General features: G+C 42.7%; 3 protein-coding genes across 8 annotated transcripts; 1 reads left to right on the forward strand and 2 right to left on the reverse strand.

The window, feature by feature from the left end:
- Positions 1 to 107: 107 nt before the first annotated feature.
- rab9b (RAB9B, member RAS oncogene family) lies at positions 108 to 4,732 on the reverse strand. The gene is made up of 2 exons (XM_082506510.1): positions 4,625 to 4,732; positions 108 to 3,695 (listed from the first exon to the last, which is right to left on the reverse strand). Exon 2 carries the CDS (start codon positions 3,619 to 3,621, stop codon positions 3,010 to 3,012), a length of 612 nt encoding a protein of 203 aa, XP_082362636.1. The 5' UTR covers positions 3,622 to 3,695; positions 4,625 to 4,732; the 3' UTR covers positions 108 to 3,009.
- On the forward strand, positions 3,793 to 10,303 carry pofut4 (protein O-fucosyltransferase 4). 3 transcript variants are annotated; one of them, XM_082506471.1, is made up of 5 exons: positions 3,793 to 4,359; positions 7,212 to 7,553; positions 7,672 to 8,052; positions 8,417 to 9,039; positions 9,225 to 10,303. In XM_082506471.1, exons 2-5 carry the CDS (start codon positions 7,212 to 7,214, stop codon positions 9,373 to 9,375), a joined length of 1,497 nt encoding a protein of 498 aa, XP_082362597.1. In that variant the 5' UTR covers positions 3,793 to 4,359; the 3' UTR covers positions 9,376 to 10,303. The 3 variants fall into 3 exon arrangements, with proteins under 3 accessions (XP_082362597.1, XP_082362596.1, XP_082362598.1); XM_082506470.1 differs by lacking the exon at positions 3,793 to 4,359 and adding an exon at positions 6,851 to 7,071; XM_082506472.1 differs by lacking the exon at positions 3,793 to 4,359 and adding an exon at positions 6,851 to 7,071 and having other exon boundaries at positions 7,678 to 8,052.
- Positions 10,207 to 26,741, reverse strand: znf185 (zinc finger protein 185 with LIM domain). Of its 4 annotated transcripts, none has more exons than XM_082506441.1 (32): positions 26,478 to 26,741; positions 25,522 to 25,585; positions 25,112 to 25,229; positions 24,903 to 25,010; positions 24,789 to 24,815; positions 24,448 to 24,504; positions 24,322 to 24,369; positions 24,157 to 24,228; positions 23,999 to 24,079; positions 23,753 to 23,812; positions 23,523 to 23,645; positions 20,360 to 23,446; positions 19,574 to 19,639; positions 19,375 to 19,446; positions 19,041 to 19,115; positions 18,744 to 18,818; positions 18,504 to 18,584; positions 18,126 to 18,185; positions 17,657 to 17,725; positions 17,234 to 17,284; positions 17,082 to 17,126; positions 16,410 to 16,475; positions 16,150 to 16,203; positions 15,958 to 16,026; positions 15,528 to 15,662; positions 15,222 to 15,263; positions 14,860 to 14,895; positions 14,073 to 14,144; positions 12,687 to 12,749; positions 12,508 to 12,573; positions 10,909 to 11,023; positions 10,207 to 10,736 (listed from the first exon to the last, which is right to left on the reverse strand). In XM_082506441.1, exons 2-32 carry the CDS (start codon positions 25,529 to 25,531, stop codon positions 10,641 to 10,643), a joined length of 5,199 nt encoding a protein of 1,732 aa, XP_082362567.1. In that variant the 5' UTR covers positions 25,532 to 25,585; positions 26,478 to 26,741; the 3' UTR covers positions 10,207 to 10,640. The 4 variants fall into 4 exon arrangements, with proteins under 4 accessions (XP_082362567.1, XP_082362568.1, XP_082362566.1 ...); XM_082506442.1 differs by having other exon boundaries at positions 12,508 to 12,570; positions 19,375 to 19,449; XM_082506440.1 differs by having other exon boundaries at positions 19,375 to 19,449; positions 26,478 to 26,740.
- Between the last annotated feature and the right edge of the window lie 244 nt (positions 26,742 to 26,985).

Genomic DNA, 26,985 nt, shown 5'->3' on the forward strand with positions numbered 1-26,985 from the left:
AAATGTAAAACTACAAAAAGAAATATAACACTTTGAAGGATGGGAATGTGCTTCACACAAAAAATAAACACTATCACCAGTAGTACTACTTCTGATTCTGGACCAACCCCCCCCCCCCCCCCCCGGCCTTAGTAAACATGTACATAAATTACAAGAAGTAAAAACAATAATGTCTGATTCCCTGACACATCCAGCTACAATGCAGTGGAAGAAAAATATAATTAACAGAATAAGGGTACCACAATTGTTCGCACCGTTGCTCAAATTTGAAACAACAAAATTAAAGCTTACAATTCCCTTGCTACTGAAGACAAACAAGGTCATCTTCCTTTTGAGTGCAGCAATCATTTAAATAACCCGTACTTTCAATGCTGTTATCTCACTGATGTGGGGACTTCTGAAGCTCAATATTTGCCTGTACTGGGAACACTGTCATTCACAGACACAGTCAGTGTCAGGAAAATACATTAGCTCTCCAACAACTGCCGACACATCTCATAAAATGAGACTTTTTCATGAACAGAAAATGGAGCAGTGACTAGAGCTACTGTGTGTTAAGCTGCATTTCCACCTGAGCCTCTCTTATAACAAAAAGCTTCCTATAGACTATCATTAGTCTCCATTTCCTCTGCAGTCAAAGATCCATAGAGAAGCTGGACATATTAAAAAGTGCTGGCTGTTTTTTTGTTGTTTGTTTTTTTAACATGTCAGACTATTGAAATATATAGTAACCATGTTACACTGGCTGCCTCTGTCCATCTCAGTTATGTAGGTCTTTGTGCACACACACACAGAAAAAACGGAGCGGTCACAGTCAACGAGATGAAGCCTGGACAAAGTCTGGCATAGGCCTCTTCCCTCGGGGTGGTTTAGGGGTGAGAGCATTTCTAATCAGAAAAACTTCACCAACAATGCTTCTTCTGTTTATTTACTCTAGTTACTTTATTTACCCCAAACACAGAACTTATTTGGGCAGGATGTCAGCTATATTAACAGCTGTCAGGGCAGATTTTGCAAGTCATTTTAGATTTTTTTTCCCCATCTATTTTTTACTTAAGCCATTCTTGACCAATTTACTAGTTGACAGTCCCCTTGCTCTTATTTTGAAATATTAGTTGGCGTTAACCAGCTAGCCCCAGCCCTTCCAGTCCTATTTTCTGCCTTTCAGCAGGCTGACCAGAATTTCTCATCTCATGGACTCAGAATCCACAGTCTTGGACTCCATTTTTGTAGGTTTGTTTTTTCTGCTCTGTAGATGTGACCACTAACCACAAGACCACTAACAAACATCTGCAGCAGGTAGAGAGCAGCTCACATGTCACTACAGCTGAGAAGAGCAAAGACAATCATCTCCAAATGCAATTCAAGGAGGTGGATGTTTGTATCTGGACAATTCTGAAGCATGAACGACTCAGAAATCAACAATCGCTACAGCACGGTGTCGTGACATTATGTGTGGCGATATTGTATAAATACAGGCACATACAAGGGGACTTGAGTCAACTGGCTGCCAGCTGGATGTATTCTGGTTACATTCCTATAGAACGGGAAGGTTGCTGAGCACAAATGTGAATTTCTTTCTATCTATACAGCAACACAGATTTGAGATTTTAAACAATTCACCACGGTTCATTTCTTGTATTATCAGAAATAGATTGCATGTAATTGTCAAGTTGACCCCATTCAATCGCAGACTGATAATAGACTGACCCTGTCTTGTGGCAACATTTACCGCAGGTTTTAGTGACAGTGTTGGTGTGCTTGACGGTCTCATTTTGTATCAAAAAAATAAATGGAGTTAGATAATGTTATCTTATTGGATAGAACTGTTACAAACATTTACTCTGAGGATGAAATTTGCAGTTTAAAAAAGGAAATAAATGGTTCAAATGTTTAAAAAATGATAAACGCTAAAAATAAAATAAAATAAAATAAAAAAATCACAGTAATATCTTATCGGAAGTTAAATACTGTAATAATAATATATTGTGGGGTGTCTGGTAGTACCCATCTAGTGGACAGATAGCTGAATATATCCGTTATTTATTTCTCCCAAAATATTTGAAAATTAAAAGAGTCAGAGGGGCACATTATATGAGACGCTATTTAATTTCATTTAAAAATGTGTGGGTGTGCATAATTTCTGGGCACATTTACAAAGGCACCCCTGGTACCACCACAATTACAATCCAATTCTGAGCAAAACACTGCACTCTCTAGCTTACTCAACCACAACTGCTCTCTTCATATATTTTTTTTTAGATAAACCAGGCAGACGAACCAAGTCTGAGTATTGTGCTTAACAACAGTAATCTCTGATATAAGCCTTAAAGTAAGCAAAATAAGCAACTGCAACAACTTGAAGTAAGATGACTAAGATGGACTGGCTGAATGCTACAAGTTTAGTGCTGCAAACATTATTACCACTGTTCCTAAACCAAGGGAAAACACTGTTGCACAAACAAGAGCTTTTTGGAGGTAAACATTTCCCAGAGAATTTAATCTTTAGAACTTTGTCCCTTTGATGGAAACATACAGAGTCCTTTCAAAGGCTCCTAGTCCCTTAGGAAAGTTCCTATGGTGGAAACACAGCTTTACAGAGCAAAAAAAGGAGTGCTCTTCAAAGGTGGATTGGTATATTCTTTGTTCAAATGCATTAATTCCAAATTATATTATTTTGATTAAAGTTAATCCCTTAAATGCACTAGATGCTATAGTCCCTGCACAAGCTGGAAACAATGGTTTGTACCATACTACTGGCAGCACAGCTTGTAAGTGTGCCGGTACCTTTGTAGGAGCAATAATTCAACATTCTAGAAACCAGCTAAATCCTTGATACGCCTCCTCAGAGCAGGTGTATCCTATTCATATTATCTTCAGGGAATACTGCACTCAGTACCTTGTACCAACAGTACACGTACCATAAACAATATATGACTGGCTCTTAAAACTACCACAGGCAAGTTTCAGCCAGAGGGATTAAAACAGGGTGGATTCACACCTATCCAATCAGCAACAAGATCTTCGGGAGGTTTTGCGGTTTCCATGGAGATCAATAGTACTACTCAAGAGCGCATGATCAATCTGGTCCTCAGCAGCCAGAACCTCCCTGACAGCTGCCTCAAACGCAGCGGTGACATTAGTGTCATCTTTAGCACTGGTCTCAAAGTAAGGGCAGCAGCCGTTCTCTTCACACCAGGCCCGCGCTTCATCCTCCCCAACCTCCCTCTGCTCCATGTCTATCTTGTTGCCCAGTACCACAAAAGGGAACCGCTCGGGGTCTTTGACGTCAGAGTAGTACATGAACTCCTTCTTCCAGCTGCCCAGGTTCTGAAAGCTCTGCAGGTTGTTCACGGCAAATGTGAGCAGGCAGCAGTCGGCGCCTCGGTAGAAAGGTGTACGTAGTGACTTGAAGCGCTCCTGACCGGCTGTGTCCCATATTTGAAGAGTGACAAGGCGTCCATCCACTTCCAAGTCCCGATTAAGGAACTCCACGCCGATGGTGTGGAAAGACTGGGAGTCAAACCGGTCTGTGACATAGCGGTTCATCAAGGAGGACTTGCCCACTCCACCATCTCCCAGTAGGATTACCTTGAGCAGCAGGTTCTTCCCACTCATCATGCCACCCACCCAACTAGGCCTCCTCACAGGGCTAAAGTCCTCCCCACTTGGTGGTAAACTGGGGTGAACCTAACCTAGAAACAGGAAGGGTGAAAACGAGATGTGGAAATTACTGCTGGTCATTGGGATATGAAACATAATGACTTCTCAGAAAACATTTAAAAGCCAAAGCAGTCTGTGGGTTTGTGTCCGCTGATGATTCAGAGTAGGTAATTAGAGGAACAGTCAGCAGCCACAGGATAACTGTTATAACTTGGAAGTAAACCTTTCTGCGTAATTAAAACCACATGACAGAAGTGTAATGGTTGACTAGCTTCAGGGACAAAATGACGGGGTGAAGGACCGAGATGTCTTCCAAAGGTCTCTGGCGTAGAAAAATACAGGGTAGCAGACAGCCCTGCTGTTTACGACATGAAACTATAATACTGGCTAGTCCACACATTATGCACTACAGTGAACAGATGCCAACTACAGATTAGGAAGTAAAAATTAAACATTAAAGAAAACGGGGGGTTTTTTGTAGTACATCATGAGGAAAACCCCGACACCACAACCGGCTGACCATAAATCCACTCTACAGCACCACCACTGCACCTGCGCAAACCACAAATATGTACCAGCTTGCCAAACTGTGGCTATTGGAAAACAAAAACTCTCGCTGAACTCTCTTGTCGATGCTGTTTGTGAAACTGTCCGCAGAAGTGCTTCAGAGAAGAAGTTAAATGGGAACCGAAACAGGTAAGACTTCTAAATCACGCCATGCGAGACAGTAAAGCGGTTGTAATGTATACCGGCTTAGCAACCCTCCCATCAAACTAGCAAGCTAGCCGACTAGTCTGATGCCTTGTTGACATTCCATCCCGGTCAGGCTAACCGTTAGCTCTAATTTATATGCGGCTCAGAAGAGTTTTAAAAAGCGACGCAGTTACCAGTAGCGACTATTGCAGTGGGCTGGTGTTTTCAAAACTGAATGCATATCGTAGAAACATTTATTTCTACTTACCCTGCTTCTGGTAGGTAATATTGCGTGGCTGTCCCGCTACCCTACATCTGACTGAGATTCAGTGTCGTGACGTGCGCGCCCCATCGCGGACCTGCACGTGCACACCGCCCAAGCAAAGCGGGGTCCTAAAGCCCGTAAAATGAGCGGATACCCCAAATGATAAACAAACGGAAGTAAAAACTTAATCAAGCATTGCATTAATACACTAAATGCTAGTAATCTTAGTAGGCATCTTAGTAAAAAACATCATTTATATGCTTTGCTTTTTGTAAAACTGTGGGTTTGAAAATGAATGGATAACAACAATAATGATATTTTAGCGTTAGCCAAATAATTTTGGAAATTATCAGTACTGTTAATTTAGGGCATCTGTGACATAAATCGTACATTGGGTCGTGGGTAATCGTTTTGCTAAGAACTGTAAGTTTGTAACATTTTGCATTTGAGTTCAGTCTGAATAAAAGCTGGATTTATGAAAAATGTGCAAGAATTTTAGTAAATCTTACTATTTGCTTTGTCTCTTTCTACTTTGTTGTCCAAGCATAATTTACTTATTACCGATTTACTGATTATTTTCCAACCCATTTAAACCCAGAGCTGGACTTAATTTCCCTTCTCTAACAGTGGTTTAGTGACAACTATTCATTCTCTGAGATAACTAACCATCCTTCTTTTGACACATCTACTTGATGTGATGAAGTGGCCTTTCTGTCTCTCAGTAAACAAAACCAGATGCTCTGACCTGACAGTTGAGCTGATGTGGTTTTCACTTCAGGTCTGCTAAATGTTACTCTGGATGCATTTCATGGCACTGACCTCACAGGGGTGGCCCCCTCTGCTAATCTCTGTGTAACCATGATGTGAAACTGACTTCTGGCACTTTTTACTTACACAAAAATCTGAGAACTGAGTTCTATTGTGAGACTGATATTATTTTTGAAGATCAAATTATACAAACTCTTCAACTGCTCATTCCACTGTTGAAGTCTAAATATCTACCGTAGACTTTAAAGTTCCACGTTTGACCTGTGAAAACTGAAAACTGGATCATGATTGGTTCCCCGCCTCATTCCAAAGTCACAAAGTCATCTTTTAAGTATGAGTTTTAAACTCTGGCCTAATTTAATTTAACTTACATTAAACATTAATTTGATTTACATTAAATTTAACCGATATTAATTTAACTTACATTAAATCAAGTCAACCGAAAAACCATCCAATACTGGACACACAAAGCTGCCTCCTCATTTGGAGCAAGCTAATGGCTCAGTCACACGAGCCATTAGCTCATGAATTTCTCAGTGAAATTTCTCCCTTTAGCAGAAACTACGAACACATCCTGCAGTAACAAGCTTTATGCAAACGTTCTTCTGCACAGTCAAGCTCAAACCTCAAAAATGTAAAAGTAATAAAAATGCTTTTTTAAATGGGAAACATCAGATTTACACTAACATCCAAATCAAGATCTGCCAGTGTTGCACTGTAGTTAACAGCAGTAAAGGCGAACTCTTTTCTACTCAGCAAGACTGATGGCAATAAGCTGGCAATCTGTCTGCATTTATAAATTAGACAACAGTTATTAGCAAACCTTTGACAACCTCTCTCGGAGTTGGTCCAGGTCAGACTGTGACTGTTGCAGAAAGGTTGTCTCCTACCAGGTGACCTATGCAATCGTCTTGTGATCAAAAGTGGTCGTGAGAGTGCAACACCCTCAAGCTCTATGTAGCCATTTAGTTACCACAATCTCCAATTGGTTGCAGAATGTGACAAAAATTCAATACAATCACCAGGCAGCCACCATAGATGCAAGGAGATTACTGTCCCTTCCTTGTGACTGAGCCTTTACCTTACTCTGAATTAGGAGATAGCTTTGCAAGAAGTGTACCCACTGTGGCATGATTTTTCGGCTGAGCCGATTTAATGCAAGTTTCCTCAGATAATCTTATTTTAAGACATAAAGGACGTGTTATTAATTCTGCTAATGTTGTTTGCTTTTAGAATGACTTTTGTATTTGCTTAAAGTTCATAGAAATCTCTAGGGTTTTTTTTTTATCTTAAAACATATACTCTATGTTTTTATGTATGATTTGTTGTGTTTGTTGTGGCAAAATCCGTTAAGTATCAAAAGATTCTGAACTGAACCTGTCTGACCCAATCTTACTCCCGGGCTGTAGGTGGCGCTAGAGTGAGATATTTTTGAGACCTAGAGAAGAAGAAAATCAGGACTCTACAAAAAAAAAAAAAAAGAAGTCAGCTGTTAACTGATGTTTGGGGCATCTCGTTAGCACTGCTCATCAAAGCGAGCTTACGTGAAAAGTAGCGCTAGATGTTTTATTTTGTAAGCTAAGAAAAAAGCCCCTTTCACGTGTTTCCCGCGGAGATGATGGTAGGAAACAGTGTGAATATTCCGATGTTTCTCCATGCTCTGAAAACACTGGCTCTGTAGAGTAAGTCGCTGGATTGTTTGCGTAGCGGATCGCATTTATACAACCGCATTTATAAAGAAAAACAATCATACTGCTGTCCCTACACAGTAATGTGGTGTTTATTTTGAATTTGTGTGTCTTTGTTCAATTCACCCCTGCAGATGGCGGGTAGGAGCAGACTACTGCCCTTTGCTTGTCTGGGGTTTTTCGGGGTCCTGTGCTGGGTCTGGGTCTCCTTTGCCTCCTTTCCAGATGACCAGGTGCTTCCCCTGGAGGCCTTGGATGCACTAGACCGAGGAGCCTTTCAGCCTCAGAGTGCTCTCTCAGAGATGGAGTTTTCCTCCGTGGTTTCATACAGAGGACCAGGGAACCGCGACCGTCGCAGTAACAAGGAGCTGCCCATTCTCCTCTGGTGGAGCGGTGGGCTGTTCCCACATTTTCCAGGCGACACTGAGCGCATTGACTGTGCCACGTCCTCCTGTCTGGTCACGAGCAATCGTAAGGTACCCGAGATACTTACCCTCCTAAAACACCTTGGACAGGAGGAAGATGCATGTACACATTAATAATAATTAGCTTCTCGGGTTGCTCTGCAACTAATCTTGGGTTTGATCTTGAAAGGTGCAGCTGTACAAACGGACAACATCTATCATCTTTTATGGGACAGACTTCCGGGCATATGAGGCGCCTCTCCCTCGTCTCCGCCACCAAACCTGGGCACTGTTCCACGAAGAGTCACCTATGAATAACTATGTCCTCTCTCATGGGCCGGGAATCCGGCTGTTCAATTACACCGCTACGTTTCGCAGGGAGTCAGACTACCCCTTGACCCTTCAGTGGCTTCCTTCTCTGGAGTACTTGCTGGAGCCTGTCGCTGTGTCCTTGGAAGAGAAGAACCGCCTGAGGAGGGAGGGTCTGGCTCCAGTGCTCTACATGCAGTCTCACTGTGATGTACCATCAGACAGAGACAGATATGTAAAGGAGCTCATGAAGTACATAAAGGTAAAGTGCAGAATAATTCAGCTGTGTAATAACCACAGTCAAAAAGATTATGGTCCTGTGTTTTTTGTTTTGTTTTTTTTAATGAAAGATATAGCGGTCCGTTACCCTTAATGTTTTTTTTCTGCTTTACACAAATGCCGAGATTCTTTCTCAGTGGTAAATATATCTTCTTATTTTATTACGCACTGCACAGCAGATAAAAATCACTAATCTTTGTGCTTCCAATTGCAATAGCAAATGTGTAAATGTTTTGTATAGAAAATACTCAGTGGAACAGCCAAATCTGTCATTGTGTAATAATTAATCTGTTCCCAGATATGCCCTAACTGTGTCTCCCATCTTTCCAAACATTATCTCTGTGTAGATCGATTCTTATGGGAAATGCTTGAACAACAAACCCCTACCAGAATATCTGGAGGACACAGCCACTGCTACCGGTGAAGAACCAAAATTCATGAATTTTGTGGCGCGCTACAAGTTCCACCTGGCTCTGGAGAATGGCCTGTGTCCAGATTACATGACTGAAAAGCTGTGGCGGCCTCTACACCAGGGGTGCGTTCCCATTTATCGAGGTGCCTCCGCGGTGGCGGACTGGATGCCCAACGACCGCTCGGTGATCATCATAGATGACTTCCCCTCACCCCAAGCTCTTGCCGACTTCCTCATACATCTGGACGAGAATGACGATGAATATGCTAAATATTTAAAGTTCAAGAACCCCAGCCGCATCACTAATACTCGTTTGCTAGAGTCACTGAAGACCCGCGAGTGGGGGGTGAATGACATGAGTAAACCCAACTACCTGAATGGATTTGAATGTTATGTATGTGACCAGGAGAATGCTCGATTAGCTGCAGAGCATGCACATAAAAAGGCCCCTAAGACAAATCAACCACCTCGGCCTAAAATGGCTAATAACTCTCACATGGGTTGCCCGCTCCCCAGTCCGGGATATGGAGACGTCAAAGACTTACCTTCAGATGATGGGTGAGTTTGTCTTTAAATGAACAACAGCACCAGGTGTGAACACAATTTTTTTTTTTTTTTTTTTTTTTTCCCTGCACTGAAATGTGAACAATAATGTCCTGCGGGGAGTGAAATCGGTCTGTTTTAATAGTCTAATTAAAATATCCTCTGTGATGAGCCTAATCTGTTTGTTTATCTGTCTGCAGATGGTTGCAAATATGGCCTCAGGATTACTGGCAGAGCCTCGACCAAGCAGAGGGGCTGGAGTCTCTGATAAGACACAACGAGTCAGACCCTTCTCTGCTGTGGAAGCACATCCAAAGCATTGCTGTGAGCAGAGCCAAAGGAAAACACTGACACAGGCCTTGAAACAAACAGAGGATGGAGTCCGTCCAGGATTATAGGAGTGCCCCAGATTATGTATTCCCCCCTCTTGTTTAAATGAGGGAACGAAGTACACATTGCTCATAGTTTTGCACCCAAGCCAACCCCACCCCCTTTTTACCCATGTGAGTAGTTTAGTTATCCTGAAACAAATTTTGCTATTTTGTTGAGCTGACATTAAACTTTGCCTTCATCCCACGCTCAGTAATGGGAAAATAACATTCTAGACTTTTATAAGCGAATATTTTCCAACCGGTTTTATCACCGTAGCTGAGTTTCCATTATATTGCCCATAGTTAGTATTAACTACTTGGAGGACCATTGTCCCAAATGGGCACACTCTCGTGGGATGCGCCTTTTCATTAGACTGGGGCAGAGCCAAAGACTTGTCCTCTGTACCGTGGGAGCTCTGCCTAACTGTGTGTGAAGACCATCAAGACGGTAGCCAAATGACTGCATCAGCTTCTTTACAGTTACTCAGCAGGTAGCTGATGGCTATTAGCTAAAATCCCATTTAGATGCAAAGCTATTGTGACTATGCAAGGAAAATATTATTTTGCCAAGCAGAGGAGAGGTGCAAATGTAAATTTAGTACAACCTCGCATTGGGATGTTACCAGAGTTCTCAGGATCAGCTCAGCTTGGAAAAACTCTGATTTTTATGTTAGAATATCACCTTGTCTGACAATTTTCTGTTACATCATTTAGGATCATGTGCAATAACTACCAATCATTCTTTTCTGAAACACTCTTGACTCATGTATCTGGTAGCAAACTACTTTTATATGACATGGATACACCAGGATTATAGAAATTGTTTTATTTTGCTAACAAAGCATCATACATGCAAACACTATTTTGTATCAAGAAGAGCAAAAATTAAGTAAACATTTTGTAACCAAGTTCTTTCTTTTTTTTAATTTCCTATTGTTGCTAAATTCTTGTATCCCTCTCACCAGTATTAATCTGTTCACATCCGTGTGTGATGTTGGACAGACGTATCCTTCATAGTAAACCGAAGCAGATAAAGCTTTCACCACCATCAAAACACAACGCAAGGTTTTAAAATATGTCATTATCAAGTTTAAGAAATCATACTCGCCGGTCACTTTAAGCTACATTAATCAGGAGTTCAAACAAATGCAGTGCAAACTTTGAAAAAAAGAGCTGTTCTCGCTTTGTGCGCGAATTAACATGACAGAAAGGAGAGAGAGAGGAGGTCTGCGAAGCTCTTGATGATCAGATGGCCCTGTAGCAGGTCTCGCAGTGGACTTTCCCACCGTGCAGGAACATACTGTGGAGAAGGTCTCCCATGGGTTTCTTACACATATCACACTGAAAGATAAGAAAACCTCGTGATAACGCCTTGATGAGAAATGTTTGCAGGAAAACGATTTGAGCCACAAAAACGTAATTATCTGGTTAAACTTGCCTGGACTGGCAATAACAACAAATATGATTATTATTATTTAGGAAAAAAATTATTCATTGTATCTGACTAAATTACCTTGAAGCAGGAAGGATGGCAGTTGATGTTGAGGTGCTCAATGGTAATCTTGGCATCATTTCCCACCTGCTCTCCGCAGTATGTACAGGTAGATGACGGTGGGATCCTGGAGTAGCTGATTGAGAAAAGATAAGTTGATCACTGAATCAGGAACAGGTACAGTGCACTGAAGCTCAGTCTGGTTGAATAACAAGATATTTGGAGTCCTATGTGAGGGAAATTAATAAGTGTAAATAATCCTTGCTCAGCCGCTTAATGAGCAGGCTTGGTGGAATTTCTGCCCTTCTGCTTGCACGTATCTAGTTTTGTCAGTAGCGGAAATAACAAAGTGGGGGAGAAAGAGCTGCGGCTTATAGCTGTGGTTGCGGCTTTAAAACGCGTTTAGGGAATAGTCTTGTTTATGGAGGTGCCGTAGGGATAACCAAGAGGCTACACATGCTCAGCACTCGAAATATGTAACTGAAATATGTCAAATAGTGTAAACGGTAAAACAAATGCTAGTAGTTGCGATAGAGATACTAAAAGAAGAAGGTGAAATGTAAGCACCATGGCAACCCCCACAGACTCACATGTTAAAATAATAAAAAGGAAAAAAACAAAACGTGTTTACAACCTGGTACAAAAAATGTTTGTCTTTTTTATCTCCTTGAAAACTGCAGGTGCTCAGTCATAACTGCTATCTGTCTTCGAAGCAGAATCTCAGCTGATTCATGTCACTGAATTTCTCAACTGTGTCTACAGAATCTCTGTTTTTTGGAGCATTTTTTAGTCTGCCAAAATTGGATAAAATATGGCTTGCTTTGTGATTAACTGTACCAAACAGCAAGCCAACCAAGAAGCCTGTGCTCAAGTTGTTTTTCATTTGTTGTGTTTTTTAATTAGGTGAATTTCTAATACTCTTTTATTTTTGTCAGAGCTTATTAGCAGGTATCCAGAATTGTAAAATAGAGTTTATGGCTCCAACCTGCCAAACAGGCTATCAAAATACTGTCAATTTTGAATACAGGAAATAAAATGTAGCCAAAATGCCAAACAAGCATTTTAGCCCTTGCATGCTGTTTGAAGCCAACTTGACTTAATGTGACAGCAGTAAAAATACCTAAATATCATTCTCCATCTATTCTCCTCTGCTTATCCTTGTCATAGTTGCAGGGGGGCAGGAGCCTAGCCCAGTGTATGTATGTATGTGTACATATATATATATATATATATATACACACACATACATTTGTGTATATATAGTTCAAACTTTGATAGAGAGACGTCTAGGTCTGGTTCAAAAGTGAATGTGCAGTATTTTCCTACCATAGGTTAAAATGTTGCTCTGTAAGATTTATTCCTGAAACATGTTCAGATTTATAAACAGTGATTCCAGCTGAAGTACTTGAACTGTGAGAACTGAAAATGGACACAGTAGCAGCAGGTTAAACTTACACAGCTAAAAGGGTTTGAAGTGTAATTAAGAAGGAGTTTTGAGAAACCCATGAATACAGTTTAAATGACGTTAGTGGGGGGAAAAGCTGAACTGCCATTTAAAGAGCAAGAAGTGAAAGCAGTTAAAGTATTGAGAGAGAGGCAGAGCTCAGATTGTGTTATTACCTGGAGTAAAGAGATGGGCTGCTGTAAGAATAGCTGGTGGAGCTTGAAGTCAGGTAATCTGACCTACTATTGGAAACAAGATCAATGAGTAAATCATCATGAGGGCAGTGCTTGCAGTTTTTTAAAGCAGTATTTTATATCAATATGGCAGTTGACTGTAAATAATTTATTGGCCCCACCTATTGAGCGTGTCTCTGGGGTTCTGCGTTGCATTGACATACTCCTTCACAAACACAAACGGCCTTAAAGGAGAGGCAAAAGGTGGGTTAATACACATAGCTAAAATATATACACAATTGTGGTCAGAGGTTTGCATATACTCATCATGGGTATGAATTTCATGATGATTTTTTTTTTCAAGGGTGGAATGATTGCATGACATACATCTTTAATGTCTTGAAAAAAATTGGATACACAACATAAAGATTTTAATAAGTAGTCCTAAAGCTTCAATGCCTTTTAACTTGACAAGCCAAAGCTCGCTAACTTCTCATTAGTGAACATGACTGACTGGTAGTTTCTCTTTGCCAGCATAAAAAGGATTTGTTTTAATAATACTCATTGGACTGACAAATACTCAGATGTTCACTGAGTTCCTTGGACTTTTCCATTGTTCCAAGAAGGAGAATTGTAGATTCACATAAGTTGAGAGCGTCTTTGGAAGCCATTTCTAAACAACCGCAGATTCCAGGTTTATCAGTTCAATCACCACTTTGCCAAAATCCAGAAGAAGACTCAAACTATCACAAATTGCTCCTGCTCCAAAATCGACATTTTCAAACTTGAGTGAAATTTGCGGTTGTCCTCATGGACAGATCAAATGCTTTTAGGAGAAAAAGATTTATGGCCAGACAAGACAAAGATTGAGTTATTTGGCCATAATGATGAGAGGTATATTTGGAGGAGTCAAAGGTGAGGCTTTCAAACCTAAGAACACTGTCAAGCATGATGGTGGTAGCATCATGCTCTGGGCTGGTTTGCTGCTAGTGGTACTGGTACACTGCACAAAGTGATTGGAATAATAAAGGAGGACTACCTCCAAATTCTTCACCTTTACATCCAACCAACAGCTAGATGGATTTAATGTGGACACAACTGGCTGTTACAACAGGACAATGATCCCAAACACACATCAAAACTGGTTTTGAATGGATAAGGCAGGCTAATATTATGGAATAAGCTTCCCAAAGCCTTGACCTCAGTCCTATTGAAAATTTGTGGAATAGGATTAAAAGCTGGGTCCTTGGTAGCAAACAATTTAAAATAACTCCAATTCTTTCAAGAAGAGCGGTCACATATCCAGCCAGAATTATTCCAGAAGATTGTTCATGCCTACCGAAAGCATCTGAGTGTAACTGGCTAAGGAACATTTAACCAAATATTAGTGGACGTGTATGTACATATGTCTGAGCCTGTGTATGTATACTTTTCAACAGTTCAAAGAAATAATTTAAAGCCCCAAATTATCTTGACGTTTACACCTGCCATGAGTGTATTCAGGATTTTGACCACAATTACATATGCTGTCAATCCAAATTAAATTTATAGTTTGTACAGTCACTCACTTTTTGGTTTCAGGTTCTGGGGTTTTGACTCTCTGCTCCTCTTCTCTTATGGTCCTGGAATAGGTATCAAAACTGGAGACATGCAACGTGCAGCAACATTAGTCTCATCTTTTACTCAATGATGGCATTACAGTGATGGGTTATAGAGAAAGACCCCACATCTGTCAAACGCAGCCCAGGAGATAATCACTTCTGCCACTGCTTGTTAATGACAGGCTGGTTAACGGGCTGTGATTTGACAAAAGGACATCTCTAATACACATCATTATTCTGACATCTGGAGGCTGATAATTAGAGGGAAGGAAATGAGGGCAAATTGAAAGACAATGGAAGAGCAGATCTTGTCATTCAACTTCAGTAATAGAGTTGAAATGGAAATCTGTCTAACCGGGTGTCATGATGGAGTTACGGGTAACTTTCACGGATAACTTTCAGTTGCTAACCATTTTCAGTTACGCCTACTAAAAATGGCTGTGTTACAAAGAGACAAAAGCAGATCCAGAAGGTGAAAGCGTAACACAAACCCACACGTGCTAAATATTCGATGGCGTGCATTTGTTTTTAGATACATTTCATAAAATAACCATTTATTCCACTCGTTGAAGAACAGGTAAATGTAAGTTTCATGCAACACCGCACCATTGCTCAAATTTCTAGAGGCATGAAAGGATTTAAAAAGAAAAAAAAGGGCAAGCCAGTGTTGTTACGAAAGTGAGAAAATCAACAGACGAGAGAGAAAATAACCCTCTGCATTACGCCGTCTGACTTTACAAGATCATAAACTTACCGATCCATGGAGGGCTCAGGCTCACTGCGTATCTCCCTGGAAAGTAAAGAAAACAGTGTTAGACTTTTATAGTAGGCTGAAGCAGTCAATAAGCTGGACGCAATCCAGTAAGCGAGACCGCTGCATTTTTAAAAAAATGTGTATGAAACTGATCTTTCTGGCTCACAGCTCCACTAGGGTCACGGTTTATTGACCAGCTGTGGTCTGCTTTATATAGTACTGCACCACTGCCTGATCTGAGGCCCTCCTCCCAAGCAGTGTGATTGTAACCTCCACTTATACATCTTCTCATGCTCTTAACCTGAGCCCTTCTAATCTCTACAGTTTTCAATCTCAATACGCAAAAAAACTCTTTTCCCTACCTGATGGTAGTGATGGTTGTGACCGTTTGTGTATCCTCCGTGCTACAAAAGAGACAAAATTCCTGCATTATAATGAGTTTGTACAGGTAAAGATAAGACAATATTAAAGTTTTAAAAGAAAAAAAAAAGAACAAGCTGAAAAAGTTAATTATTCTCCGACTGAGCCGGGAGGATGTTTCATCTTGTGTTCAGCTTTCTTTCAATTAAATGCTTGACAGCCACTGAATTTTAAGGTGCTATAATCACATCCTACTAAAATAGTTTCCAAAAGGTGCTTTAATGTGCATTTAATGAGCTCAACCATACCGAAGATACCTTCCCTGCTCCTCTTCTTGCTTCTCTTCTTCTTCTTCGTCGTCGTCCTCCTCCTCCTCTTCTGTGGGGATGGTATAGACAGTCGGTGATGTCCATCGGTCCCACGGAGAGTCATTCTCAAGGGACCTTGAAAACAAACAAACAAAGACATAGCAGCATTGGAAGATGGCCGGTTCACATGATGTTTATTCTTCCAAAGACAAAAAAGGTAGAGGGGGGAGTGGGGGGGGGGGGGGGGGTGTTTACCTCAGTTGTGAGGGAAAGTTGTAACAAATATATGTCTGACCTATTTTCATCAGCGCCAGTGCACAATGTCTTCCGACTCGGTGAGCAAGGCGCTGCAAGTGTCTCGCTACTTCACCGCGGTGAAAAGGGAGGAGGTTACAGAAATAAAAAGGAGCCAATATCCAAGATCACTTACTTCCTCTCAAACATGATGACTGTCTGTTGATCTTCAGCTTGGCCTTCTGCTTCTGGTTGCGCTTCTTGGCTGAGAGGGGAGAGACATTGAAAGGCTTTTAACACGCAATGGACACGGATGGGTGAAAGTAGATGAATGAAGCACAGAGTGTATAGTGTGGGGGTGCAAAAGTACATCAAAGCATGTCATCACCTCTCCTCTGTGTTCGACTCCTGGACTGTGTTGGTTTCCCATGACCGCTGAGTGCTGATGTTAAAACAGCCAAAGTGGGGAGAGATAGCAAGAGGGAGAGGGGGAAAGGATTTGGGAATTGTGACAGATGAAGCACATCAGACAACGCTCAAGCAGGAAGGTTTGAGAAAAAGATTTCTGTGGGTCTGCACTTTCCCTTCCACTCCCATTTCTCAATCATAGATTCGTCACAGAAGTATGCAGCTGAGTTGGTTCAATACCTTGTTTTGTCAGTGTTGAAAGGGATGATGTCATCTGCAAGGGACCGCAAGGCATTACTGCCCATACTGTCAGACACACAAGAGAGAAAGCCATCAGCATGGCTCACTCACGAGTATTTCTTTCTTTCGTTCTTTTTCTTACATTTGCAGTTTAGTTTCCTATAATGAATCATTTCAGGGGCAACTTTGTTTCAGGTGCCAGAGAACGTTTCTACAGATTTCCCAATGGCAGGCAATCTCCCTTTCCTCACAGTTCCAGTGTAATTGGTGTGTAACTGTATGAATGGGTGCATAAAAAACTCATTGTGGAGGACTTTGTAGAACCCCCTAATGCTAAAAATGTCCCCAATACTCACAATATAAATTTTTCTTAAGCTGAAACATGTAAGCAATAACAAACTTATTTTGTTTCTGAGCTCTTTTCCATTAAAGCAGGTAATGCACTAAAATTAAAATTAAAACAGAAAACAAATAAGTAAATCAGCTTGAGCATGTCAATAGATCCAGACTCCTGGTGCTTCTTGCATCACATCTACTGATTATGAATAACAATTCTCGCATTAGCTTACAAACTAAAGCAGTTGTAGTAATGAGGAAACCGTGTGCTAACATCGGCGCCACAAACAGAGGTTACAGTATCGAAAAAGGGAATTTGCATTATCATTCCCGTACCTGTTGATGGAACTATCAGAGAGGGGCTGGCGCAGGTCAGAGGAGCTGGAATAGAGAAAAGTGTCTCATAATCAGAAACTGCTGAATTATGCATGCTGAGATGCTATCTGTCTTGCAGGAAAACAGTCATAGCTCCAAACCAATATGATTACCTGTTAGGGGATGTGGTCCCTATCGGATATGGATCAAATGGATCAGCCGAGCTGAAAAACAATTTCACACTGATTTCACTCTCAATTGTCAGCGTTGCCCATCTTGTGTCGAAGGAATTCTGATCACATTGACTCATAATGGAAAGATTTAATGCAGTTTGAATGGTAAATAGAAACACGGAGGGACGTGGGGCAAAACTCAATAAAAATCAGAATCAGGATGTTGCTGACAAATGGAAACACTATTCCACTGCTGAACAGCAAAATCTGCGGACTTCAGGATTTCTTCACCTAAGATTAACCCTTGAACAATTACACCAACCCGGTCATTTATATTACCGAGCTGGAGTGAAACCGTGTGTTATTATTTACTATTTTTAAGCACACTGGTTTGCATGTGACATGTGACAGTAAATAAACTACCTTGATTTAGTGACTACGGTTGTCACTGTTGTCACACGTGAGCTCCAGGGATCCGCATTGTCCTCTTCACTGCACAGCGGTGAGATAGAAGTAAGGAGGGCGGTACGGATGAATGGCATGATGGGAAGAGAAGAGAGGGCAAGTAAAGGTTAGTGTGGTTGTTCTCATACACTATTTAAAATGTCTGTCCTTTAGTAAAGCTCAAGATGCACTGAATTATTTAGCAATCACAAAAACCATCTGAATAAAGCACAGACTATAGCTTTGTATGCTGTCATGCTTTTTTAGGTAATGATCACAGTTTGGTCATTATAGTGACTCTGTGTCTCTGTGGGGTTTGCTGGCAGCATAGCTGCAGGCAGACTTGTTATAAATCATTACAAGCCGTGTGTATGGAATGCATTTCTTGGAAGGAACAGTTCTGCATAGATAGATAATTGTTTAAGAGCAGCCTGTCATCTCCCGCTACCTTTGTGTTTCTTTGGCTGTCTTGTCTGTCTGCTTCTCCTCCTCTTGCTGCATGCTGAGGCTGGTGGAGACAAAACAAAGCAGCAATACTAATCAGTACAGAGCATTCCCTTCTATTTCCAGTCGTGCTGCTTATGAAAGCTGGCTTTCCCTTTCAAAGTCAGTCGTTTCAGGAATTTGAGACTTTGGTTCTATTTAACGTGGAGCAGGAGGTTAAAATAGAAAATGCCAAACGGGAGCGGAGCCCTGCTTTGTGGATCAAACTGAAGGAGGGTTTATCAAAGTCTTTCAACTCAGCAAGCCGGGATCTTATTAATAATAAGGATGCATAAGCAAGGAGGGTGAGATGGGAGGAGAAGCCGGTCTGTCTCTTTCTCACCTGTGTGCCTCTGTGCCTCTTACAATGACATCATTTGCCAGAAGATCCAGAGTGCCGCTGGTCTTCACTGGGTTTGGCTTACTAAAGACATGAAACAGAAAATTGAAATATGGGGGAGAGTTCTCTTGAAACTCTACATCCAACTCTGGAAAGGTAAGCTGAGGTGGTATTTTGGTTTGCTACTGACAAGGAAGTTATTTTTACTCTTTTTTTTCTTAGGAGAAAGAATTCTTCCTCTACCTGTCCATTCCACCAAGCAGATCCTGACTCCAGCGTCCTGGGCTGGGGGGAACAGGTTCTGCTGGCTCCTCTGGACTGCAGATGTAGAAAGAGGAGAGGAAGAGGAAGCAGAGAAGTTGATGAACAAAGGGGGATTTACGATTCAGTGGAGATTTCAGAGCTAGAACAGGCCAGTTGAGGTAAAGGACGGGCAGATTATAAGAAGCCCAACAGTGCCACCTTGTGAGAGCTATTCAAATATTTGCCACCGTGACAACTTTTTAATTGCGCAATTGTAGCAATGTATTTTTAACAAACCCATCACTGAAACCCAGGAGATCGTCTGTTATTGGTTCACAGTTGTTGAGCTCTGAATCTGGCTTCTGTTCAGCACTGCAGTACAGGAGAGGAAAAGATATATTAGTGCACCTGCTTTGGCAAGAAAGCATATATCTCTATATCAAATGTTTAAGTGCCACACTTAATCAGGCATAATTAGAGACACCCCTTGGTATCAGGCTTTTTGAGCGCCTGAAAATGAGATGTGCATTATTTTGTAATTACTTTGAAGTGAGCTCAGTGGCAGTTAGCCCTCATCAGTTTTCTTGCCAACACTGCTATGACAATAATGAGGAAGTTGTTGGTTTTATACCTGTTCTCTGCGGGGTGATCGTCCGCTGAGTCTCCTTTTTGGTTTGCCAGGGCTTCCTCATCATTCTTAAAGCTACTGAGGAAAAAGAAAAAAAAACAAAAGCTCTTATTATCAGATGGCATATTGTTGAGGCTGTGGGAACTAATGTGTCACTGCATTTCTGGTTTCTCCGGCTTTCATCTTTCTCTTCTGGAAGTACCTGGATGAACTGGTGTCGAAAGAAATCAGAGTGTTGGACAGAGCAGGGAGCGTGTCAGCAGCGGAGCTGTGAAACAAGATGGACAACAAACACATCACATTCCAGAGCAGCTTTGAATTACACATGTGAAAGAATGAGAGCAAACACACCTAAACAAAGAAAACCACTTAAACCACTGAAAGCATATTTTCATAACAACCATAGCTTTGCTTACAAATCATGCTCGAGGCTTATTATATACGTAGGTAGTTTTATGTTATATTGCTGGAGTGGTAGAAGCAGTATTAAGAGCTTTTACTTAAGAAAATAAAAGTAAAATTACATCCGGAGAAATATTTCCAGCTAAAACAGCTTTAAATACTCCAAAGTAAAACTACTCCAGGCAGATGAATGGTCCCTGTGAGGTTTTTATTGCTGTACTCTACATTACTGGAGCACTAGAAAGGACACATTAATGTGCAAGGAGAATTTTACTCTTGGAGCTGGTCTAAGTGGAAGTAATTTAGCTTCCGTTTCTAATGTTTCTTAGTGTGATCTTTAACAATCCACTGAATAAAATTATACTATGTTGATCTTTGTCTGTAAAATACCAAACCAAATGCCATATAAAGCAAATAGTAAGTTAATAGGTTATATAAGCTTAAATAAATTGTTATGCGCAATTATAGATCAACACAGTTACATTAAAGTGCAAATTCATTCAAGAGCTAGTAACATAACACCTGAGTTTATTCCATTCCACCTGTTGATGCTACAAAATGTGCCAGGACTGAATGGAAATCTGACCTTGGTTTTGGAGGCAATTTAGTCTGTGGCTCTGGTTCCATTTTGGGTTCAGGTTTTGTGTTCAGTCCAGATTCTGTTACAGCAGGCACTGGGACAGGTGACTTGGTGACAGTGGAGGTTGGGACAGAGGACACTTTAACATCTGATTTTTCAGGGGTTGAAGCCACATCAGGGGACACAGGAGCAGGCGACTTGGTGACAGTAGAGGTCGGGACAGGAGACACTTTGACATCCAATTTTTCAGGAGTTGAAGTCACATCAGGGGACACAGGTGCAGGTGATTTGGTGACAGTGGAGGTTGGGACAGTGGACGTCGGGACAGGACACACGTTGACATCCGATTTTTCAGGAGTTGAAGTCACATCAGGGGACACGGGTGCAGGTGATTTGGTGACAGTGGAGGTTGGGACAGTGGAGGTCGGGACAGGAGACACTTTGACATCTGATTTTTCAGGAGTTGAAGTCACATCCGGGGACACAGGTGCAGGTGACTTGGTGACAGTGGAGGTTGGGACAGTGGAGGTCGGGACAGGAGACACGTTGACATCGGATTTTTCAGGAGTTGAAGTCACATCAGGGGACACAGGTGCAGGTGATTTGGTGACAGTGGAGGTTGGGACAGTGGAGGTCGGGACAGGAGACACTTTGACATCTGATTTTTCAGGAGTTGAAGTCACATCCGGGGACACAGGTGCAGGTGACTTGGTGACAGTGGAGGTTGGGACAGTGGAGGTCGGGACAGGAGACACGTTGACATCCGATTTTTCAGGAGTTGAAGTCACATCAGGGGACACAGGTGCAGGTGATTTGGTGACAGTGGAGGTTGGGACAGTGGAGGTCGGGACAGGAGACACGTTGACATCTGATTTTTCAGGAGTTGAAGTCACATCAGGGGACACAGGTGCAGGTGATTTGGTGACAGTGGAGGTTGGGACAGTGGAGGTCGGGACAGGAGACACGTTGACATCCGATTTTTCAGGAGTTGAAGTCACATCAGGGGACACAGGTGCAGGTGATTTGGTGACAGTGGAGGTTGGGACAGTGGAGGTCGGGACAGGAGACACTTTGACATCTGATTTTTCAGGAGTTGAAGTCACATCCGGGGACACAGGTGCAGGTGACTTGGTGACAGTGGAGGTCGGGACAGTGGAGGTCGGGACAGGAGACACTTTGACATCTGATTTTTCAGGAGTTGAAGTCACATCGGGGGACACAGGTGCAGGTGATTTGGTGACAGTGGAGGTTGGGACAGTGGAGGTTGGGACAGTGGAGGTCGGGACAGGAGACACTTTGACATCCAATTTTTCAGGAGTTGAAGTCACATCGGGGGACACAGGTGCAGGTGATTTGGTGACAGTGGAGGTTGGGACAGTGGAGGTCGGGACAGGAGACACTTTGACATCTGATTTTTCAGGTGTTGAAGTCACATCCGGGGACATAGGTGCAGGTGACTTGGTGACAGTGGAGGTCGGGACGGTGGAGGTCGGGACAGTGGAGGTCGGGACAGGAGACACGTTGACATCTGATTTTTCAGGAGTTGAAGTCACATCAGGGGACACAGGTGCAGGTGACTTGGTGACAGTGGAGGTCGGGACATTGGACGTCGGAACAGTGGAGGTCGGGACAGTGGAGGTCGGGACAGTGGAGGTCGGGACAGGAGACACTTTGACATCTGATTTTTCAGGAGTTGAAGTCACATCAGGGGACACAGGTGCAGGTGATTTGGTGACAGTGGAGGTCGGGACAGTGGAGGTCGGAACAGTGGAGGTCGGGACAGTGGAGGTCGGGACAGTGGAGGTCGGGACAGGAGACACTTTGACATCTGATTTTTCAGGAGTTGAAGTCACATCAGGGGACACAGGTGCAGGTGATTTGGTGACAGTGGAGGTCGGGACAGGAGACACTTTGACATCTGATTTTTCAGGAGTTGAAGTCACATCCGGGGACACAGGTGCAGGTGACTTGGTGACAGTGGAGGTCGGGACAGGAGACACTTTGACATCTGATTTGTCAGGAGTTGAAGACACATCAGGGGACACAGGTGCAGGTGACTTGGTGACAGTGGAGGTCGGGACAGTGGAGGTCGGGACAGAAGACACTTTGACATCTGATTTTTCAGGAGTTGAAGTCACATCCGTGGACACAGGTGCAGGTGACTTGGTGACAGTTGAGGTTGGGACGGTGGAGGTCGGAACAGTGGAGGTCGGAACAGTGGAGTTCGGGACAGGAGACACGTTGACATCTGATTTTTCAGGAGTTGAAGTCACATCTGGGGACACAGGTGCAGGTGACTTGGTGACAGTGGAGGTTGGGACAGTGGAGGTCGGGACAGGAGACACTTTGACATCTGATTTTTCAGGAGTTGAAGTCACATCCGGGGACACAGGTGCAGGTGATTTGGTGACAGTGGAGGTTGGGACAGTGGAGGTCGGGACAGTGGAGGTCGGGACAGGAGACACTTTGACATCCAATTTTTCAGGAGTTGAAGTCACATCCGGGGACACAGGTGCAGGTGATTTGGTGACAGTGGAGGTCGGGACAGTGGAGGTCGGGACAGGAGACACTTTGAAATCTGATTTTTCAGGAGTTGAAGTCACATCCGGGGACACAGGTGCAGGTGATTTGGTGACAGTGGAGGTCGGGACAGTGGAGGTTGTGACAGTGGAGGTCGGGACAGGAGACACTTTGACATCTGATTTTTCAGGAGTTGAAGTCACATCGGGGGACACAGGTGCAGGTGACTTGGTGACAGTGGAGGTCGGGACAGGAGACGTTGCAGTGGTCGACTCAGGGGACTTTTGATTAGATGATATTGGGGGTTTTGATGGTGGCGAAAGATCAACCAGAGGCGTTTTAGTCTGCCCAGACTCTTTGGGTTGTGGCTCTTTAGAGGCTACTTGAAGACAATCTTTGATTAGTTCAGGGAGGGGAGCAGCCACCTTGGTGTCAAAAGTTGGCTGTTCTTGTGTAACAGACACTTGAGGGGTCTCTTCTTTTGCAGGCTCTGGGGTGGCCTTCTTCTCCAACTTTGGAGCAACCGGCTCATTAACACTCACAGCAGCAGCTGTCTTAGTGCTGGTGTCAGTACTGTAAACCACAGAGATAATGAATCAAACTCAAATCACTTGTTGCACTGGAAATAGAAACATGGTGCGGGATTTACATTTTCTGAGGTTCGGGCGCAGGCTTGGATGCAACAGATGTGACAGGAACAACAGGGGATGGCAGCACAGCGCTGGCAGGTGCAGGAGTCTCAGAAGGCTCATCATCATCAGTAATCTCCACCCTGCACATTTTTAGTCAACCACATGATGGCACAAGTAGAAATGCATGCAAGTGTAGAGCACATATTTCACATATCTTTTCTTTTTGCCTCTAGGAAAAAGGGCTTACCTTGTAGCCACAAATGCTGGACTGCTATTGCTGAGCGATGTGTCAGGCGTTTCTTGAGACCTTAGAGTTTTGAACACAAAGCCTGTGTGAATGCCTCCGTAAGTGCTCAGCAAGGCACGTCAATAAAAAGAATTTCCCACTGCATGGGAAGTTTTAAACATATGCACTGTTCTTTTATGAAAGCATTACAGAAACATGCTGTATCTCAAGATAAGCATTAGAATAGTGGCATGAGAAAATACATACTCGTATTTCTTTGCAGCTGAAAGCACGTAAGACCGTTGCCTGGCTGCAGATTTCGTCAGAACATTACTGGCTTTCTCCGTCCTGCAGAATGAATCAGAATAATGTTAATGTAATCTCTTTCCCGGGTGTCTAACTTCAGGACGCAAGGAGAGTCTTACCGCTTCTCCAGCTCCTCGAGGCTAAGCTGGCCCTCCTGTTTCTCTGCAGCAGACCGCACAGTGTGGGGGGCTCTGAGGAACAGAAGCACAAACATGCACCTTGTGAAAAGACTCTCATCCAGCTGCCAGCAGTTAAACTGGGAATCTGAATTTACGTTTGCTCACATTTTCTTGTAGGTCTCTGAAGGCTTTTTGTTGAATTGCGGTGTTTTGCTGCAATAAAACCAGATAATAAGTAATGGAGGAAAGGTCAAACTGCTTGTCGAAGCTGTGTGGTTCAGCTGCTCTTACCTAAAGCCGTTAGATGGTGAGGATGGAGGAGGCTTGTCCACTTTAGTGAAAACACCCCTGAAGAAAAAGAAAGAAAGTCCTGAACAAGCCCTTATTTCTTTATACAGTTTGTGTGTGTGTGTGTGTGTGTGCGTGTGTGTGTGTGTGTGTGTGTGTGTGTGTGTGTGTGTGTGTGTGTGTGTGTGTTTCTTTTTAAGTGTTCACTGTGATGGTGACTGAGACTCCACTTTGGCTGACTAAAATCTCTGTTTTATAAATATATATGTTTTTATATGCTTTGTGGTAAACGTATTTTATAACCCAGATGGTGGTGCTCAGAATATCAGAAGCCTTTCTCTTACCTGATAAGGTATCCGGATGTTGGCTGCCTAAACTCAAAACAGAGACTTGTTATCAGCACAGTCATGTTTCAAAGAACTGCAGATAAGCCTATGACATTAAAAACCTGGGTTTACCTCTCCGTGTCAGACTTGGTTGGTGGCGGAGTAGAATTTGTTGGCGAAGACACTGGACTGGTGTCAGCAGGGGCTCCGCTCAGACGGCTGGCTTTAACTTCTGCTATCCTGCAATGGAATTTGGTTTTATCTTATTTTCATTTATTTCCTATGTGACAGAGTAGATGATAACGGGATGATGGGTATCGTGCTTAAACAGGGGTGTTTACCATGGTTTCTCCTCTTGCGTTTCATCCTTAGAGTCATTGCTGCGTTGCAACCAGCTGGCGTCTCCCCTCAGCCTTGTCCGGACTTTGGTGGTACGCAGCACGGACGCTCTGTCTCCCTCTGAGATACAAACATGTGCATATCACACACCCGCACACAAGCTCACATTTGAGATATGATACACACTATATGCTGCATCATAATGACAGCTTAGTAATTGTCTGCTTGATAGCTTCTAAGATATACAGTCCCCCTTTGAGCCAGAAGACACTATATCATCAACCACTTGTAGTTTGCCTTAAATCAGGGTAATAAGTGAATTTATAGCCAAGAGCCCGGCACAGATGCATAATACTCCCAGCTTTTATTGGAGGAAACACATCATCTCACATTAAAATCAAAATCTGCTCACCTTTTGACATGCTTGTTTCACGGGGTTCTCGCTCTCTTCTTTTTTCTCTTTTCTTTGCAGGCCACTAAATTATAGATAATTCAGAGAGATGATTGGCATCTTGTAAAAATTAGGCGTATGATGTGAGCAGCGAGTTGCAACTTTGTTCCCACACTATGTCCCCTCCCATTGAGAAACATGTGCTGTGTCAAACATTCCTCAGTTTCATCCTTAAAACATGCAGACGATCCTGTCTGTCCACTTTCCAAAATATGCAGCGATTGACCAAATATGAATGGACGCAGATAGGCATTCTGTGTATCTGACACTCTGTAACAATATAAACTGGCCCACATAAGAGTAACCTGATTACACAAATATCGCTTTCTATTCGCTCATTTCCAAATGAACTGAGCCCCAGCTATTTAGGATCAGAAAACAGAAACGAGTTGCTCAGAGGCAAGCCTACGTCCTCAGGGGAACTTCAGTAGAAAGGGGAAAATACTAATGAAACAATCACAAGTGTACCCTTATCTGAAAGTAGACACAGAGTAGAGCTTATGCAAAACTGTGGAGTATTGTTAAAGTCAGAATGCAAATATCACTTTTTAAAAAAAGTCCTTCCTTAGGCTGTGAATTCATTCCCTTTGGAGTAAGTCGGCGCAATATCTCTTGAGGATTTTCCTGAATATTGGTGACAAAACAAACTGAGGGCTCAGAGACCATATTTATCTTCGGTTTAGCACATCAGTCTATAAGAGATAAATGATTAATGAAAGCCAATAGCATTTTAAAGCAAGCCCCGAGCACGATAGGAAGCAATCATGGCAAAGAAACATCCAGAAAACGAGAGGGCAGACACTCATAATGAACACTTTCAACAAACAGTTTATATAACCCAACCAATCCGATCACTCTGACACTTTTAAAATACACAAAATATCATGTCATGAATAAGTGAACACCAGAGTTCCTACCTGCTGTCACTTTATATCCAGCACAGGAAGATTTGTTGAGGATCTGTGTCCTAGTGAGTGTGGTTGGTGTGAACAGAGGAAGAGTCTTTCTCTGTCTAACAGGTGTCTCAGCCCGACGTATTAGCCAACAGGTACAGGCGTGAGCACTAACAAGCCCAGCCAGTCAAGGGAGGTAAATATGGGGTGGAGCAGCGTGTGTTTGTCTATCTACTTGTGTGTGTGTGTGTGTGTGCGTAAGAGAGGTTGCTAAGAATTAATTTCTGTTTACTATATCTGGGCTTTGTTCATGGATGACAGCAAGCACATACCTGTCGCACAGGTGGCTGGCAATCAATGCTTAGAACCAGCAAGGCATAGGGGCAACGACAAGGTGCACTGCATGGCAAACATAAACGAAGTGACACACAGCAACATCTCCTTTGGGAAACACTCGTCTCATGCTCACTGGGTAGGACAGCCCAGGAAGCACAAGCATTAAAACAAGAACAAGAACACAGCACAGAGCCGA

This window comes from Aulonocara stuartgranti (assembly GCF_965226115.1).
Source record: "Aulonocara stuartgranti genome assembly, chromosome: 2".
Classification (NCBI taxonomy): Eukaryota; Metazoa; Chordata; class Actinopteri; order Cichliformes; family Cichlidae; genus Aulonocara; species Aulonocara stuartgranti.

Bases quoted from the DNA above. Each gene is read 5' to 3' on its own strand.
- rab9b (XM_082506510.1), bottom strand. From the start codon at position 3,621: ATGATGAGTGGGAAGAACCTGCTGCTCAAGGTAATCCTACTGGGAGAT.
- pofut4 (XM_082506471.1), top strand. From the start codon at position 7,212: ATGGCGGGTAGGAGCAGACTACTGCCCTTTGCTTGTCTGGGGTTTTTC. The intron at 8,053-8,416 runs GTAAAGTGCAGA...ATCTCTGTGTAG, and splicing joins AGCTCATGAAGTACATAAAG to ATCGATTCTTATGGGAAATG. The intron at 9,040-9,224 runs GTGAGTTTGTCT...ATCTGTCTGCAG, and splicing joins GACTTACCTTCAGATGATGG to ATGGTTGCAAATATGGCCTC.
- znf185 (XM_082506440.1), bottom strand. The intron at 17,285-17,656 runs GTAGTTTATTTA...ATTGTTTTTCAG, and splicing joins ACCGTAGTCACTAAATCAAG to CTCGGCTGATCCATTTGATC. The intron at 12,750-14,072 runs GTGAGTGACTGT...CTCTCCTTTAAG, and splicing joins CCAGAACCTGAAACCAAAAA to GCCGTTTGTGTTTGTGAAGG.